The 18389-nt window shown below is 41.6% G+C and overlaps 1 protein-coding gene across 4 annotated transcripts in view; it reads right to left on the bottom strand.

Annotated features, from left to right (window-relative positions):
* Nucleotides 1-18389, bottom strand: part of BAZ2A (bromodomain adjacent to zinc finger domain 2A) — a 2136751-nt gene that overhangs the window by 233215 nt on the left and 1885147 nt on the right. For all 4 annotated transcript variants that reach the window (XM_069653682.1, XM_069653683.1, XM_069653685.1 and 1 more), the window contains one exon: nucleotides 1047-1193. In XM_069653682.1, coding sequence (XP_069509783.1) covers nucleotides 1047-1193 — 147 coding nt within the window. The remainder of the gene's footprint in view (nucleotides 1-1046; nucleotides 1194-18389) is intronic.

Here is an 18389-nt window from a genome sequence, read left to right as displayed (position 1 = left end):
AGTCGAGGTCCACTATGCCCACTGTCAAAGAATTTCCAAGCAGCAGCGCTTGATGAGGATATTTATCAAATGGGGAATTTGCGGGAGAAAGGCAATTCATTGAAACTTCCTCAACACTGCGAGAGTTCTCATTGGGTCAAAGCTTGAATACTGTAACACTCTTTGCTGGAACCTCCACACAAAAAAATCTGCAAGCTGCAGGCGATCCAGACAATGCCATCCGTGCTGTCCTTAACATTCCTAAACAAGAGCACATTTCACGGGCCAGACGAGATGCCCACTGGCTGCCAATACGAGAAAGAATCATTTTCAAGACATCACACACAGATGCCTATACAACTCGGCGTCTCCTTACCTCTCCCAGAGGTTCACGAAAAGCCAAACAACCAGGCCAGTTAGACCAGCATACGCACATTGGCTCATCCAAATTATGTTTTGTCGAGTCCAAGGTGGCGATACCAGCTTCCCTACCGTGGCAGCTAGACAATAGAACTCTCTTCCACACAGAGAGACGAACACTCTTTCTGGGCCTTAAGAAAAGCCTTAGAAACTTGGCTGCTTGACTAAAGCTCCGAGAGTCAGCCTTACTGTCTCTCTTGACATGCCCCAGAGTTTTTGTGCGCTTTATAAATGTAAAAATAAATATACATGCAAAGAGCACCGCCTGCCTATCTCTCTGGAATTTCTTTTAAGTCATACTTGAATTTTGAACATGGTGTACATGGAAAGAGCATGTCTAGAGGACAACAAGCAAGCTACCACATAACAACCATCAGGGTGCTTTTTTGTTGACAACTTCAAGATCACTACAATTTAAAGTTTGGCAATTAATTGACAACATGAAATACACATTACAATGTAAAGGTATCTGCTTTGTGCTCGCTTGCTTAACATTCTGGGAAAGCTCGACCCAAAAAGACGAACCAACTAACAATTTTGAGAAATGCTTAGCAACTTTAACATGACAGACTTTTACCAAGAGAAAACAGTTTGATAAAGTTAACATCCAAGGTAACAGCAGGAAAGCATCACCACTTACTACTCACCCTAGAGATACAGATAGGGCAGAACCAGTCTTCAGAGGGCACTTCACTAATCTTCGGACGATGGCAGTAGGTGTGGCAGCCCCGGTCACAGCTCTCACAGAGCAGCAGCAGTTCATCATTGTCACCCTTACGACAGACCAGGCATGTCTACAAAAAGGGAAGAAAGACCTTGGTCACTTCTTGGCCGACCTCATGCACCATGCTCCAAGACTGGAATCTCATGCATTTGTAGGACGTATCTTCAGGGAGGATGAGAGGGCCTGGGTGGTGGATTGTGTGAGGGTGGATGAGTCTGAGACCAAGGGCAAGAGCCTCAAGAAGTATGGATTTCTTCCTTGCCATTCAATGCAAACTGCAGTTTCTCACGTGTCTAGCTCTCAACTCTGTTTGTCATGCCACACTTTCTTTGATTCTCATTCTCCTAGAACTATCTGATGCCTTTACACTATTGGTAATCCTGCTCTTCTTACCACACTCTCCCTCGGGTTCTCAGGCTCTGTCCCTTCAATGGTGCTGCTGCAACTGTAAAGATCAGACGTACTATGCCTCTTTGGCTGGAAACATCTCATCCCTGAAAACACTGCAATCCGGGGTTGCCCAAGGCTCTGTCCAAGGCCCCCGCCTCTTCCCCCCCCTCCCCCAAGACTATTTTTCTAGCCCTAGCTATACCATCAAAATTGGTCTTCAACTAATACAACATGAGGCAGAGGCTATGATGAAGTAGGGTTATTGTATCTTCCATGTAACAAACAAAAGGAAGTATGAATCTTTGAAAGACCATAAGAAAATAAAACTAGAACTACTAGGAGCAAACCAAACACTATTAAATTGGGATGAAAATCTTAAAATCATTATCCACTGCAACAACACTGGATCCCAAATAGTGGCCCTTCATGAAGCGGAAGGAAATCGTAAAGTGGATGATTGGTTTTGGCTACCAGAGATTCTGACCCAAACTGATAATCTGCAAGGAAAAGGGTCCTATATGTAGTTGATAATCAACCGTCTATTCTATGTTGGAATGCGCAGGGTTTTAATGGTATCCAACAGTTGACTTTACTGCACTTTCAAGAGAATTGACTATCAGAAAAACCAGCCACTGGTGGCTTTTCCATATTTGTTCAAAAGGCTTGACAGGGCCCTAAAGGGCACTCTGTTGGTATTTTTTAATAGTTGTACGCAACAGATTTGAAACAGAAGTCAGTATATAGGAGGACAACGTTGAGAGCCTCCTCAGAGTGGCATTACATTTTTCAAATTTCCCTAAAATGGATAAAATCCTAATTCTAAATTAATATAGACATCTTATGCAGGAGTAGGAAGATCAGTTCTTGCATTTGTTAAACAATGTCTTAATTCCATGGTTCGAGAGAAAGGGAAAAATTCAGGTAATCTTAATGGGAAGCGTAAACTGTATCTGATTTGGTACTTATGAAAACTCTTATGCCCTAAAAATGTACTTCAAAATGGCAGGAAGGAATAAATTAAGGTGGTAAAAGGAAAATGTGATACAGCAGGGTAAACGATGGAATGAAGCCATGGATTCTTGGGACATGCATATAACAAATGGTAGTATACAAGGAGACTCCCTCCAGCAATGAAATAAATGGTTTAGAGATACTGCTTGTTCAATAATTGATTATATATTTGTTACTAGGAGTCTATATTCACAATGTTCTAACATGATTGTAAAAAAAAAAAAAAAACACTGATCTAAGTGACCATGCCATGTTGATATTACAAATTAATCTTCTGGGGTCAAAAGACTGCCATTGGTAGGCCCTACGTACGTAATGGTGAATTCTAAGAGTACTGCACTTAGTAGGAAACCATATCTCAATGTTAAGGGCTATAGGAGAATAAAATACCTACGGGATGAGATGGATAAGATGGAAAGGTCAACTGTGTGCATGCTAAACAATTTCTCTGAGTTTAAAAATTTGCTATGAATGAAATCCATGAAGACATCCTTCTCTAGTAAGAATTGTGGCGGGAAGAAACAACAGCAACCATTTGAAGTGAAAAAGAAAAATGTTCATGAGGATATTCGATGAACTAGTGCAACATTGCTTCACACATAGACATGAGCGACAAAGAAGCTGTTTGATGCAAAATTATAGTTAGATGCAACTCAAGTTTTATTATTGAGGGTTATTCATGTATTTCAGTTGGCCCGCTGTGGCAACACATGTTTCGGCATACACTATGCCTTTGTCAAATCAGGGCAAATCAAAAGTGAACCCAAATTCTGTAACATATTTTTCATCTCAAATCAAAAGTAAACCTAATTGTTTTATACAATTTTTTTGAAAAGAACAAGAAAAGAATGTATAATATAGGTAATGAGAATTTTGAAAAATGTTGACAAATTATTGTCGTTTCATTGTATCAATTGATCAATACAGATGTAATCGGTGCAGTTACAAAGGTATATGCCAACCGTATACCATATATTCCATATGTCAATCCAACATCATATTATTCAAATTTCATTTCATTAACCATTTCATATAATGAATATTCAGAAAATAAAATATTTTATATTGGTAAATGGATAATCCACAGAGAAGCGGGGTGGGGGGAGGACAAGGTAGGGTGGTTTAGGAATTGGGAGAAAACAATTCAAAAGCGCGGGAGAAATGGAAAAATGTCAATAAGCACATATGGTAAAAAGAGCTTCAATAGATATATGGTATGGGCCTTTTTTAGGTGGCATCCCACCTCTTACCCAGATTCTGTAGCATATTTATTAATCTTTGATACTGCAGTGCGCATATTATAGTATAGGATGTTGGTCCTATGCTCAAATGACCCATTTACGGTGCATATGGGTTGTATCTCATGGTCATTTCCTTTTAAAAAAGTCAAACCTTTCTATGACACACACATAATTGTGAATACCCATTATGTTCTTATTTCTGTCAGATACATATAATTAGCAACATTTCTTGTTTGATTGCATATCCAAAGTATTTCTTGTCTAACAGTATCCTCAGCAACATAAATAAAATTCCTTAATTAAAAGGTTCCGGAAGTTTTGTTATTGTGCGCAAACATTGACCATTGAAATTCAGCTCTTTTTACCGAGTTATCGCTGCGTGCGATTCACACATGGTCAGAACTAGAAAAAGACTGTTCCTCTGGTTTTCTAGTCATGATTGCAACTAGTAGTCTTGAATTAAGCTTGTAATTGTCATTACCTATATGTTACGCTCACCTGGTTCCACGGGGGCGCCATCCAGCAATCGGTGTCAAGGTATCCCTCCCTGCGATGCCCAGTAGTGACCAGCGGAAGAATCCTGCCAGAAATACAGGTAAACAATGTTTAGGACCGGGTAACTGGGATTAACAGCCTCCCACCACCTGGTATGTCTGCGGTCCCTCTGGGCTTCCTCTCACCTTGTTCTTGATGTTGGCGGGTTCTCCGTCTTGCTGTCTCGGCAGGGGCGCATGGTGCTTTGCGGGCTATGGCGGTCGAGTTACTTCACTGATGCCGGCCCGACGTGAGTCTTTCAGGTAGGTCTTATTGCTATGATGTTTTGCTGTCCTAGCATGCCTTTCTGGAATTAACAATGTCTTTTTTCTCTTCCTTAGGTACGTGGAAGTCCAATTCGTGGCGAAGATTGGGTTCGGGGTTCGCTGTTAAGTATTAGCGTTTTTGGAGCGCCTAGACGCGGCGAGTTGGCGCTTAACGCAGCGCTATGGTGCCTTGCCTTTGCTAACCTGTTATCTTTTGTCTTCACAGGTCGCGGTGCTCCGCCAGAGTGTAGAATTCCAGAGATGTTGTGGAACTAAGTGTGAGTGGGAAGGTAAGCCTTTTGGCAGAGTTTGTTAATTGTGTAAAATGTCTAATGCCTTGTCTTTCCTTTTCTGCAGGTCCGTCGATCCGAAGGAGCGCTGGTTCCAGGATGCCGGTCGGAAGAGCTGAGGACCGCTAATGATGGAATTCAGGTAAGCTGCAACCTTTTTTCGAACGATGTCTTCTTTCTTTTTCTGCAGATGCTGTTTATCCGAGGTTCGTGGCTGAAGCTGAACGGGGTGAGCGTCACGTTGCAGAATTGCACACTAACGCAAAGCGTGTCGGTCCAGTCGGGCGTGGTTTAAATAGCTTCAAGAAAGAAGTCCAGGTAAAAGAGCTCCAAGGTGCCACACCCAAACCATCCTTCTGCAAGCCAGGTTCCAAGAAGCCTGATTCTGTGGATGCTTCCACGTTGAATGACAGTAACAAAAAGTAGTTCCCAAGCACAAACTCATTAAGTATGAGCCTGGCGCCAAAGGCGCCGGGACTGGCCCCAAGAAGGCCTAGGTTGGGATTTAGTGGAGACTGGGGTCAAGGCTCCCCCTGGCCCATGGGTAGGCCGGGGGGCTTCGGGTGAGAGTCGTGACACTATATTATACATTCTTTTCTTTTCGGAAATTATATAAAACAATTAGGTTTACTTTTGATTTGAGATGAAAAATATGCTACAGAATTTGGGTTCACTTCTGATTTGCCCTGATTTGACAAAGGGATAGTGTATGCCGAAACACGTGTTATCACAGAGGGCCAACTGAAATACATGAATACCACTCAATAATAAAACTTAAATTGGATCTAACTATAATTTCGCATCAAACAGCTTCTTTGTGGCGCGTATGTATATGTGAAGCAATGTTGCACCATTTCATGTAAAACGGAGTAGACAAACTCATGTCTCCGTTTATGGTTTATGCCTTCACACACATGCAACATTTTTTTTACAAGACTTTAAAAGAAACATAGGGTGCCGAGGCCAAGGAGTTGATATCACCAAATAAGTTCCTCATAAGGTTTCACATTTCTTGAATCTGATATCAACAACCTCACTGGCCAGGACATATATTCTCTTTTTTGAAAAATATGGCAGAGTATCTAGGAAATAGAGAAGAGGAGGCCAGTAACCTGTTCACACCCAAAGGAAGTAATCTACATGCCTTTACATCCAGCACCCCAAAACCAAAGGAAGATTTGCGCTACAAATTCAACAAGTTAGAAAGAGCATCATGAAAAGAAAGACAAATATTGGGAAATTATCTCTCTCAAAAATGACATAACTAAACAAAAAATTCCAAGGGGACTAAGTATGTTGATCTTTCCGGATTTCACAAAAGATGAAGATAAAGATTTGGTGAAATTGTGGGAAAAAAACCTGAACCAAAGCCCAAAAATATGCTAGAACTACTAGTAGATCATGCAACTCGGGAACATAAAAGAATAACGGAACAGATTGAAACTATCAAGAAAGAAATAACAGATGCTAAAGCATTGGAAGTTACAAGAGAAAAGCTATCAAATAATGTTTGAGGTATTTAAAGACTATCAAGATGAAATTAAATTAAGAAAACTCAGAACATTTTCCAGAGATGAACGAGACTACCAAGACGATAGGGTTTACACTTCCCAGGAAAAATACAAACAATTTACTAAACCAGTGTCAAGAAGGAGTACCCCGAATACCTCGTCTGGCAGTGCTCATGCAGAATCAGAAGTAGAAAAAGATATGGAACAACCGGATAATGGGAACAAAGACACAACAGGACATGGCTTCCTCAACCAGTTAAGAATATACAAAAAAGGCAATAGAAACACCTATCAAAAACAAGTCCATTTTCAATTACCCCTACCTACAAATCAGAAACAACCTACATCTGGAGGAGAGGAAGGAGGGGGAAATCGGTAGACCGAGGCAATCCAGACGCCTTGGAAGATTACAGGCGGTTAACGAGGGCAGGCGCCAGGGAAGCAGCCAAAAAGAACAAATGAAAGATTTAGTCATGAACCTACCGGACAGAACCTTGACAACTGATGAAATCTCTTTGTTAAACAGAGGACTCTCATTGCACCGACATAAGATTTCGACATCACAGAAGTGCATATAGACATTTTTAAATTTGTAAGGAAATTAAAACTGAAGAAATATTTTGCAACTCAAGTGACCAGACATGTTCAGAAAACAGACCCAATAACTGAGTGAAGTGACAATTGAAGATATAGGAAACATCTATCTTTTGAGATCCCTACAAGAAGAGACAGACTTTCCAATACATTAAACAATGCAGGAATTACGAATACAGAAAACCGGCATTATGTCAGAAGAGCTTAAATCAAAATCAAGATTTACACACAGTTGGCACCATAGAACATGGTAGATATGCCTTCTACAAATCAGTCACCAAAGATCTAAATGACACTACGGATCGCAAATGGAAGACACTTACAAATACTACACATAAAACCACACACAAGAATCTAATGACGAAAGAATGGAAAGCTCTCACGGATCTCAAACTTGACACTGAGATAGTCATCAAGGAAGACGACAAAGGCTGAAACATAGTTGTCATGAACAGGCAAGACTATTTACAGATGGCAGATAACCATCTAAGAACATCACTTTGCTATGTCAAATTATAGAGCAATCCCAAACAGGAGATACTACAGGAACTAGAAGATCTAATTCAAGGGTGGCACCGCAAGGGGATGATAACAGATGATGAAAATAGATACTTACAAATCAAGCAGCCCGTACTACCCACAATATATTTCTCACTTAAGGTGCACAAAACTTTTCTAAAAATACCAGAAGGTCGACCTATACTCAGTGGTATCGGTTGGGTGACCAAAACCATCGCAGAATATATAGACAATGTACTCAGACCAAGAGTTTCTAAAGTCAAATCCTACTTGAAAGACACAACAGCAGCAATTAACAAAATTGCACAAATTCAATGGCTACCGAATTTACTATTAGTCACATGGGACGTCAAAGCATTATATACCTCAATCAGTTATGAATTAGCGGTAGAAACCATAGAGTACACATTACAGCAAGACTCGGCTTCAGTTTACCATTTTGTGAACATGTTAAAAGAAATGCTTATGACAACACTTCAGAACAACAATTTCTTATTGAACAACGAGTTCTATAAACAAATCAGAGGAGTTGCCATGGGAATTAAATACGCTGCCGTACTAGCCAATCTGTTCATGGCAATTTTGAAGACAAATACATATATACAGACCAGGCATACACAACAAATGTCATCATGTGGACCAGATGTATAGATTACATGCTTTTGATTTGGAAGGGAGCCCAACAAGACCGAGATGAGTTCATGGAGAGCGCTAATTCCAACCTATTAGGAATCGAATTTATTGGAACAAGTAGTCACACAAGCATCAACTTTTTGGATTTAACCATTTATGTACCCGGGAACCAACTTATAACCAAAACACATCGAAAGGAAACAGAGGTCAACTCCACGCTTTTTGCCACCAGTCGCCACCACAACCCTGTCAAAAGAAATATTTCAAAAGGGGAATTTATTAGAGCATGTAGGAACTGTGCTGACCAAAAAGTCTCCAAAGATGAATGTGCTCTTCTGTCCACACGGTTCAAGGCTAGAGGGTATAAGCACAGCACAAGACAAATCTCCAGACGCACATGCTCTCAAAATTGGAACATGGAAAGTCGGAGCTGCTGATGCTACTAGATCTATCAGCAGTTTTTGACTCGCTAGATCATAAAATCCTGTTGGAGCGTATGGCTACAGTTGGAGGACTCTCGCCAGAGGCAATTACATAGCTCAGATCCTTTCTGGAGGGCCGTCTCTCGCAAGTTGATTGGGGTGACAATGCCTCTGATGTGGAAACCATCGTATGTGGGGTGCCACAGGGGGCTCGTCTTTCCCCTCTGCTATTCAACATTTATATTCTACCATTCTGTAACGAGTTGACACAGATGTTTTTTTCTGCAATTATCCAGATGATTTCCAACTGGTCCTAGAAATCATCGGGGACCACGATAAGGATCAGCTATTGCTGGATACAATCTACCTGACCATCAAAGGATGGATGTCAACAAACTGGCTGTGTTTGAATGCAGCCAAGACAGAGCTTATGCTGTTTGGTCCAAGACTCGCAAGAGCAGGCCTTAGCCAGAAGTATTCCAACTTTATCTTTGATGGCAGCCAAATAAAGGTTGTGCCCAAAGTTAAGACTCTCGGCACCTACATGAAGGAAAGCCTGGATTGTAATGCCCATGTAGCTGCTATCACAAAAAACACTAATTATCATCTCAAGGTGCTATGACAAATTGCCCCCTTAATTTCAATAGAAAATAGAACCAAGTTGGTGAGGGCCGTGATCCTCCCTCGAGTTGATTACTGTAACGCCCTACTGGGAGGTGCTACCAGGTCAGATGTCCAAGAACTACAAAAAATTCAAAATTCAGCCACACGTATCATCTTTCAGCCGAAACGTTTGGAACCAACCACTGCAGCACGGAAAAGATTACATTGGTTACCAGTGGCAGCTCGTATTCAATTTAAACTACTAACGACTTGCCACAAATGTATTTATGGGAATGTGCCTGTGTATTTGAAAGCGCAAGTAATAATATCCCACCCCCAAAGGAACCTAAGATCCGCCAAGAGCTGTTCTTTGAAACACCCGGTCAAACGTGCTAGGGGCCTTGGCCGGACTTTCCACGTCCCAGGGGAAATAGCTTGGAATTCTTTGCCATCAATAGTACGTACAATTGAAAACCACCTTCAATTTAGAAAGCAGTTAACAGTAATTTTTAACCAATGTGACTGATTATGTAGTAGCTGCCCCATACTTCTGTCTCTCTGCGCCTGGATGCCCACGGGCTTTGGCGCAATACAAATAAAATAACATAACATAAAATAACAAAGCACAGAGACTAACCAGAGAACAAACTTTGACAAAGAACGAAGGAACATCAACAGCCAGAGAAAAGTCAAATTAATAAGTACATATTGTGTCAACAGATGAAAAAGATTCTTAAGAAGAACTGGAACTTGCCAAAATTGGACAAACATATTTGTGACTTTGTAGAAGACTTCCCATCTATTATTTATAGACTGGGCAAAAACACTAAAATCCAACCTGGGTCCGTCTTTGCTTCCAGAAATCAAGAAAGAAAAAATCAATACATGACTACAACACCACACATCAGAGTTTAGAAAATGCGGCACGTGCTCAATGTGCAGACATGCATTGGAAAGTACTGACAAATTCAACGACTCAAATGGAATTTGGATCAAGATCAGAGACAATATCAACGGTCGGTCAAAATACGTAATTTATGCAATTGTGTGTAAATGTGGATTGATATACATAGGATCCGAGAACATCTATCTTCGAATGGAAGTCAAGACACATTACCCCCTAGCCTTCCACTGGCAGCAGAAGCACAAAGGATGTGACAAGAAAGAAATCAAGTTTATTGGTCTTAAGAAGGTCAGTCTAGGACCAAAAGGCAGCAACCAAGAACTAAGGTTAACACAAGAAGAAGCTAAATTAATCTGCAAATTCAGAACAGTGGAAAGAGGACTGCATTAGGACAGTGACATGTCTTGTAGGAAAATAAAACTGCGTCAACTGGAGTTGTACACACTTCAAGATATAGCCAAGTATTTACAGTACAAGAATAATATGTTTTTCTTAAACAGCAATAAGGGTGGGAAGAAATGAAAAGATACACACCAGAGAACCAATCAAATACAAAATATAATGAACAATCAAGAGTAACTAATTACCAAAGAATAAGAGATGTAATTTTACTGAGAACCTCCAGAGGTAATGAGTAATAGACTCATAGTTATTTAGATTGCACACCAATGTTGTCACCATATGACAATTAATGTCCTTAAATAGTGCTCAACATATACCCTAAAGATCAAGATAACAATCAGGACAATTAGCAGTCCCACAAAAATGTACTTAAGGTTGAAAATTGATAAGGCATTCTGTATCAAAATAACGGGTAATTAATACGGGCACGGCCCGCTTATGTTTCAAAAAAACTCTCTCCTAAAAATGCGTTTATTAAAAACAATTCTTCTAAATTACTTACAAGTTAACATTTCAAACACAAGACCAGCTCTAATTGCTTTAAATGGTATTTAAAACATTTTTGACACCATCTACAGGTGGTGTCAAAACATTTTTGACACCATCTACAGGTGGTTTATACATTTATAAATGTATATATGGAACCCTGTTAGGGATAATTCTCTGTTTAGGCTGAATTTCCTAACCTAGTGAGTCCCCCAGCAGCTTTGCTGGATTTTTGGGGTTTATTTTTTTTCTCCTGCCAAGAGTGAGACTCTTTTACCCTCACTCTTGGACATGATTTGAGTGTGTTTCTTTGACTCTAGATGTGTTTAATGGGCTATGGGGTCTTTTACTCCATAGGGCTTCATGTGTTTTTGTGATGTGTGTTACACAGCACTCTCAGTGCAGTAACACAGGGGTGTCATAGTGACTCCCCAGTATAGACTCCATACCCTGGGACTGACTACTGTCTCCCAGGGCCTGTAAAGTCACCATTGACTTTACTAGTCTTAAATTCTGAACAGAACCAGTACAAACCATCATATTGTGGACGTACTGGCTGGGGCAATTCAATTGCCCCGGGGTCTGTTAGTCGAGGGGGCACGTCTCCGTCCCCCCTGATTGAGTTTTGGCTGGTGGCAGTGGATACTACTTTTTATATTCAACCGCAAATATTTCTCTATGGGATTTTCCCATTGTTCGAGGCTACTATCTTTATTTATTTAATTACGATAGCCTCGAACATACCGCTGGTTTATTTAATTAATATTAATTCTCCGGTTGGTAATTTGTGCCAAAACTCGGTTCTAAAATGGCGTTTGTGTTCTCTTCTGTGACTCCAACTCAAGTCGAGCCCTTTGTTCCACTTTTTGGCGGGCTTCTCCACAGAAGCCCTCCAAAGTGGTGCCACTCTGTCTGTGGTACTTAGGAGGGGTGGAGGGGGATTTAGGCACCCTGGACTGAGTTGCCTAGGCAACTCAAGTCGCACTCCGTCCTGATTGGCCCAAGTGGTGAGCCGGCCGGCTCACCACTTAGCATGTTTGAGTGACAGCTAGGCTGAGTGAATGGGGGTTTTCTTCATAAAAGCAGGGCTTTGGGGAGTGGAACTTCAGAAGTCGCCACAGGACCTAAGAATCCGATGAGGGAGAAGCTGAGCCGACCTGCCACGACACCACCGGTGGAGCCCTGCTGGACCGTCTCACCACTTTTCCCAACGACATAGGAGATCTCCCGCCGGAGAGTCTTCTTCCTTTGACTGGTGGAGATAACCAGTTTCACTGTCTTTTCACCTTCCCGACGTATCTCGTGGCCGCCTTGCCTGTGCCAAGCACCCCAGCAACCGGGATACCACGTTTTACCACGACCGCAAATTAAAGGGTAATACCTTTAACCGGAAAACTCTGCGGCTGGTTTCTTCCCTGGCAGTGCAACGACCTTCATCTTTCCTCCAATTCGAGATCTTCTCTTCCCCTGGACGAGGACGAGACTTGCACCCACTGCCAGGAACAACTGCCACCGCTGGAGGATCCTTCCCACTTAAGGTACCGTGTCCCGCCCGGCTTCCCTTGCCACCGACTGTACGGGGTAGATTTAGCCCCCGGTTTTCGAACCTGGGTTAGCCTGGGACACCCTGGCTAAACTTTTCTGAGCCTCTCAGAACTCTTTTCGAACTCTCTGCAAGACTTTCCAAGCCTAGTGTAACTGTGTGATCTTGGGCGCATTTGTGCTCTGCTCTCTCTAAGAGTGGGCCCAGCCTATGGACTTTGGCTCACAAGTGACTTTTGCTCTTCTGCCTTGCTAATAGTGTTCCTAAATCTTAGAGTGGTGTACCTTCCCATATTCTGTCTTTTTCCCTCCATTCTTCATAAACATATTGGAGTGCCATCTATAGTTAAGCGCTCACCTCTGTATGGAAATAAGTGGTGTTAACTAAGACTTTTCTGATAAGGAACAAGGGTTGTATATATTATAATAGTAACTGTGTTTAGAGTGTTTTACCATAAGAGTGCTGGAGTGTTTCAATCAGTGTGTTTTTTAAAATAAATAATGATATACTTTGATACCAAAGCTCTGGTCAGTGTTTGCTTGTATTGTTGTATCTGAGTGCCTATTGTGTATACTTTGCATACTGCCTAACTCTTCTTGAGGGAAGTCCGACTGCTCAGCCACAGCTACCAGGTAAATCTGGGTGGTACAGACTGCTACCAAGTGGGTTTACTGCTAACACCTGTAGTCCTAAATCTTTTGCAGTGTTCCCAAAGGGAACTGCACAGGTTTCTGCCTAACAAACCCAAAATATGGCAACATAAAAATTAGACAGAGAAGAAATTCAACAGCGGTAACCATGGTTATGCATACCAACCAAAAGTGGCTTGTTTTTTTTTACCGCGGAGGAACGCGTGAATGAACGGACGTGAGGGGCACGGATCTTTGCAAGTAACCCCTTAGGATGCTAATAGACCCATTAACAAGCTTAATTCAAGACAACTAGTTGCAATCATGACTAGATAACAAAAGGAACCGTCTTTTTGTAGTTCTGACCGTGTGTGAATCACACGCAGCGATGACTCGGTAAACAGAGCTGAATTTCAATGGTCAACGTTTGCGTGCAATAACAAAACTTCTGGAACCTTTCAATTAAAGAGTTTTATTTATGTTGCTGAGGATACTGTTAGACAAGAAATACATTGGATATGGAATCAAACAAGAAATGTAGCTATTTATATATATCTGACTGAAATAAGTACATAACTGGTATTCACAATTACTTGTGTGCCAAAGAAAGGTTTGATTTTCCCAAAAAAAAAAAAAAGGAAATTACCATGAGATACACCCCATACGCACTATAAATGGCCAATTTGAGCATAGGAACAAAATACTATACTATAATAAGCACACTGCAGTATCAAAGATTAATGAAGGCCTTTATTATCCCTAGGAGGGATTTACCCATGACACAGCAACCTTAATTTCGAGAATAGATGAAGAATATACTACAGAATTTGGGTAAGAGGTGGGAACCCACCTAAAGAGGTCCATACCATATATCTATACAAGCACTTTTTACCATATGTGATTGTTAGGGAGAATTCTCTCTTTAGGCTGAATTTCCTAACCTAGTGAGACCCCAGCAGCTTTGCTGGATTTCTGGAGTTTGTTTTTTTCTCCTGCCAAGAGTGAGACTCTTTTTCTCCCACTCTTGGACATGATTTATGGTGTTCCTTTGACTGTTAATGTGTTTCATGGGCTATGGGGTCCTTTACTCCATAGGGTCTCATGTGTTTTTACTATGTGTGTTACACAGCACCCTCCGTGCAGTGACACAGGGGTGTCATAGTGACACCCCACTATAGACTCCATACCCTGGGACTGACTGTCTCCCAGGGCATGTAAAGTCACCATTGGCTTTACTAGTCCCAAATTATTAACAGAAACCGGTACAAACCATCATATTGTGGACGTACTGGTCAGGGCAACTCGATTGCCCCGGGGTCTGTTAGTCGAGGGGGCACGTCTCCGTCCCCCCTGATCGAGTTTTGGCTGGTGGCAGTGGATACTACTTTTTATATTCGACCGCGAATATATCCCTATGGGATTTTCCCATTGTTCGAGGCTACCAACTTTAATTATTTAATTCTCATAGCCTCGAACATACCGCCGGTTTATTTATTTAATATTAATTCGCCGGTTGGTATTTTTTGCCAGGACTCAATTCTAAAATGGCGTTTGTGTTCCCTTCTGTGACTCCAACCCAAGTCGAGCCCTTTGTTCCACTTTTTGGCGGGCTTCTCCACAGAAGCCTCCAAAAGTGGTGCCACTCTGTCTGGGTACCACAGGGGGTGTGGGAGGGGGTTTAGGCACCATGGACTGAGTTACCTTGGTAACTCAAGTAACACTCTTGTGTGATTAGCCTAAGTGGTCAGCCGGCCAGCTCACCACTTAGCATGTTTGATTGACAGCTAGGCGGAGTGAATGGGAGTGTGCTGCATAAAAGCAGGGCTTTGGGGACTGGAACTTCAGAAGTCGCCACAGGACCTGAGAATCCGACGAGGGAGAAGCTGAGCCGACCTACCACGACGACACCACCGGTGGAGCCCTGCGGAACCGACTCACCACTTCCCTACGACAGAGAAGATCTCCGGGCTGGAGAGGCTTCTTCCCCTGACTGGTGGGCACAACCAGTTTACCTTCTTTTTCTCGCATCCCAGGACGTCTTGGGGTCGAATTGCCCGTGCCAAGCACCCCGGCAACCGGATAGCAACTTACCACTGGACCGCGAATAAAAGGACCACTCCTTTTACCTGAGAACTCCGCGGCTGGTTTCTTCCCTGGCAGTGCAATGGACTCCTGTCTTCCTCCCCGATGAGATCCTCTCTTCCCCCGGACGAAGCACCGACTTGCATCCGCTGCCAGGAACAACTGCCTCCGCTGGAGTATACTCACCAGTTCAAGGTACCGTGTCCGCCAGGCCTCCCTTTCTAAAGATTGCTACAAGGTCATAATAATCCCTTAACCTTCTGGACTGGGCTGGCCGCTTTGACCTTCTAACTGGTCCCTTTCTTTTGGTCCAACTCTTTTTGAACCTTTGCAAGACTCTTGTGCACTTCAACCGTGTGACCTTGGACACATTTCGTTCTGATCCTCTTAAAGTGGATCCGGCCTTCTGAACTCTAACTTCACGGTTTTACTTGCCTTCCTCTCTTGTTTTGTTCTTGTGAAAGTGTTGGGATCTGTTTCAAATTATACTCTGCTTTTCTCTCCCTTTTAAAACGAATTATTAGAGTGCCATCTGCGTTAAGGGCACACCGCTGTCTGAAAATAAGTGGGGCTTTACTTAAGACTTGTCTAATATTCTTCTAAGGGAGTGTATATCTTTTAGTGACCGTGTTTTTGAACTGCTTAACATTAGTGCCTGTGTGTTTTTCTAGATGTGGTTTTGAATAAAAAATTATATCTCTTTTACACCAAGCTCTGGTCAGTGTCTACTTGTTCTACTGTGTTCTTCTGATCTATTGTGAATACTCTGTATACTGCCTAACTCTTCTTGAGGGAAGTCTGACTGCTCAGCCACAGCTACCATGTGAATCTGTGTGGTACAGACTGCTACCAAGTGGGTTTACTGCCAAACACCTGTAGTCTTAAATCTGTTGCAGTGGTCCCAGAGGGAACTGCACAGGTTTCTGCCTAACAATACTCTGACATTTTTTCATTTCTCCCCCCCCTTTTTGCATTGTTTTCTCCTAATTCCTAAACCTCCCAACCTCGTCTCCCCCCCCACTTCTCTGTGGATTATCCATTTACCAATGTAAAATATTGCATTTTCGGAATATTCATTATATGATATGGTTAATGAAATGAAATAATATGATGGTGGATTGACATATGAAATATATGGTATTCGGTTGGGTATATACCTTTGTAAATGCACCGATTACATCTGTATTGATCAAATTGATACAATGAAACAAAAATAATTTGTCAACATTTTTCAAAATAGTCATTACCTATATAATACATTCTTTTTCTTTTAGAAAATTATATAAAAACAATTTTGTTTACTTTTGATTTGAGATGAAAAATATGCTACAGAATTTTGGTTCACTTTTGATTTGCCCTGATTTGACAAAGGCATAGTGTATGCCGAAACACGTGTTATCACAGAGGGCCAACTGAAATACATGAATACCACTCAATAATAAAACTTGAGTTGGATCCAACTATAATTTCTCATCAAACAGCTTCTTTGTGGTGCGTGTGTATGTGTGAAGCAATTTTGCACCATTTCATGTGAAACGGAGTAGAGGAACTCATGTCTCCGTGTAGGCCTTCACACACATGCAACATTTTTTTGACAAGACTTTCAAGGAAACATAGGGCGCACAGGCCAAGGAGTTGGAGTCCCCAATAAGTTCCTCATAAGGTTTCATATTCTATGAACTAATCCACTAAGAGTGAAAACCAAATTGTGGGAACTTGATTGGGAAGGGACATTACAACAAGTCAGCTCTTACAAATTATTTGCAGGCTGTATACGTGTGGGTGCGAAATATGGCACATCCACAAGATATCTGAATATATTCCCAGGCTCTAAAATATGAATCCTTTTTAAGGTTTCACTTAAATGTTCTCCCCAGTAAACAATGGAAACTATTAGATCACAAGAGAGAACCTCAGATTAGCATTGCAGATTTTGCAGTCCGAGCCCAATGATTGAAACCCTGGAGCACTTTATTTTAAAATGCCCAGGACTGGGTGAGCTGACCAAGATGGCCGCCTCAAAATATAGCTCCACATTCTCTAAAATCCTTCCAGTTATATCCTGCGTTACAGATGAACCTCCATAGAAGATAAGCACAGGATTCAACTACAGAACCCAATGGGCATCTGCAGAGGACGTTTGGTTGAAAACTGCACTGCCCGCTACCCGAATCGGTGACTGCCCAGCTGGGATGACTCGGAGGCAACCGCGCTGCCCGTGTGCCAAAAACAAAGCTCCTCGTCTGCAGTGACAAACTGAGTGCAATGTGCCGCGCAGCATCTGGCCCCATTGAAGGGGTGGTGTCAAGATCCCATGGCACATTTCCACATTTTCAAAGAGACATTCCACTAGAAAACTTTCATTTAGGAGATTTCATCATCACATATATATGTAGGAGTAATGGTTGAGTGATGTTTGGGTGTTGGTTCTGAATTTAACATCTTACTATTTACATAAGTTTCCTTAATGTTAAACTATTCAGGAAGTGCCTATTTTCCCAAGCCAAGATGGAGGATCAGTTCCACAACAGTGATTGGAGGAGAAGTTATATGAGGTAGTTCGGAACTTTCACCAAGATTCTAAACTGCCTTTCATTCCAGTTCCCTTAGAGGAAGGTTGCAGTTATTTTAGCTCTGAAAATATTTATCAGTAGGAATCTATAGTAACAGGGTGTTAAGAACAAACTACAGAGAAGAAATCATCAGTTTCTTATAGAGTCAAGATCATCACAGATGAAGCAAGCTAAGTCAAATGTTGGAAAAACTCCTTTATTGTTACTAATTGATTTTAATTAATCAACAATTTTCAAGTCAAGAAGTTATCCTGCTAAGTATTTAGAAACTGTAATTTTATGAGGACATGAACTTCTTTGTGCTCTTTTGCTCGTGTCGTTTTTTCTGAGATAAGTTAACGTTCATTTTATTGTATTTTCGGCTGCATCTACATTTTTTCTTCATTAGAGTTATTACAATATCTTTATTTATATATGTGTGCTTAGCGTGAGCAGTTCTTGCCAGTGTTCAAATACTGTTCTCTCGTGTTCAACATTACTAACTTGTTGCGCATTTTTAATTATATTTCTTAGTGTGCGCGTGTAGCTCGTAACGGATACTTTAAAGTAAAGGACCCGCTAACGTAATCGTGCGTGCGTTCAATTGTGCTCCTTCACTTCCTGGTAGTGACGTATGCATATTTCTTTGCGCGC

The sequence above is a fragment of the Ambystoma mexicanum genome, chromosome 3q (assembly GCF_040938575.1).
Source record: "Ambystoma mexicanum isolate Mex_15411 chromosome 3q, UKY_AmexF1_1, whole genome shotgun sequence".
Taxonomy (NCBI): domain Eukaryota; kingdom Metazoa; phylum Chordata; class Amphibia; order Caudata; family Ambystomatidae; genus Ambystoma; species Ambystoma mexicanum.
This window is presented reverse-complemented; position numbering and strand designations above follow the sequence as displayed.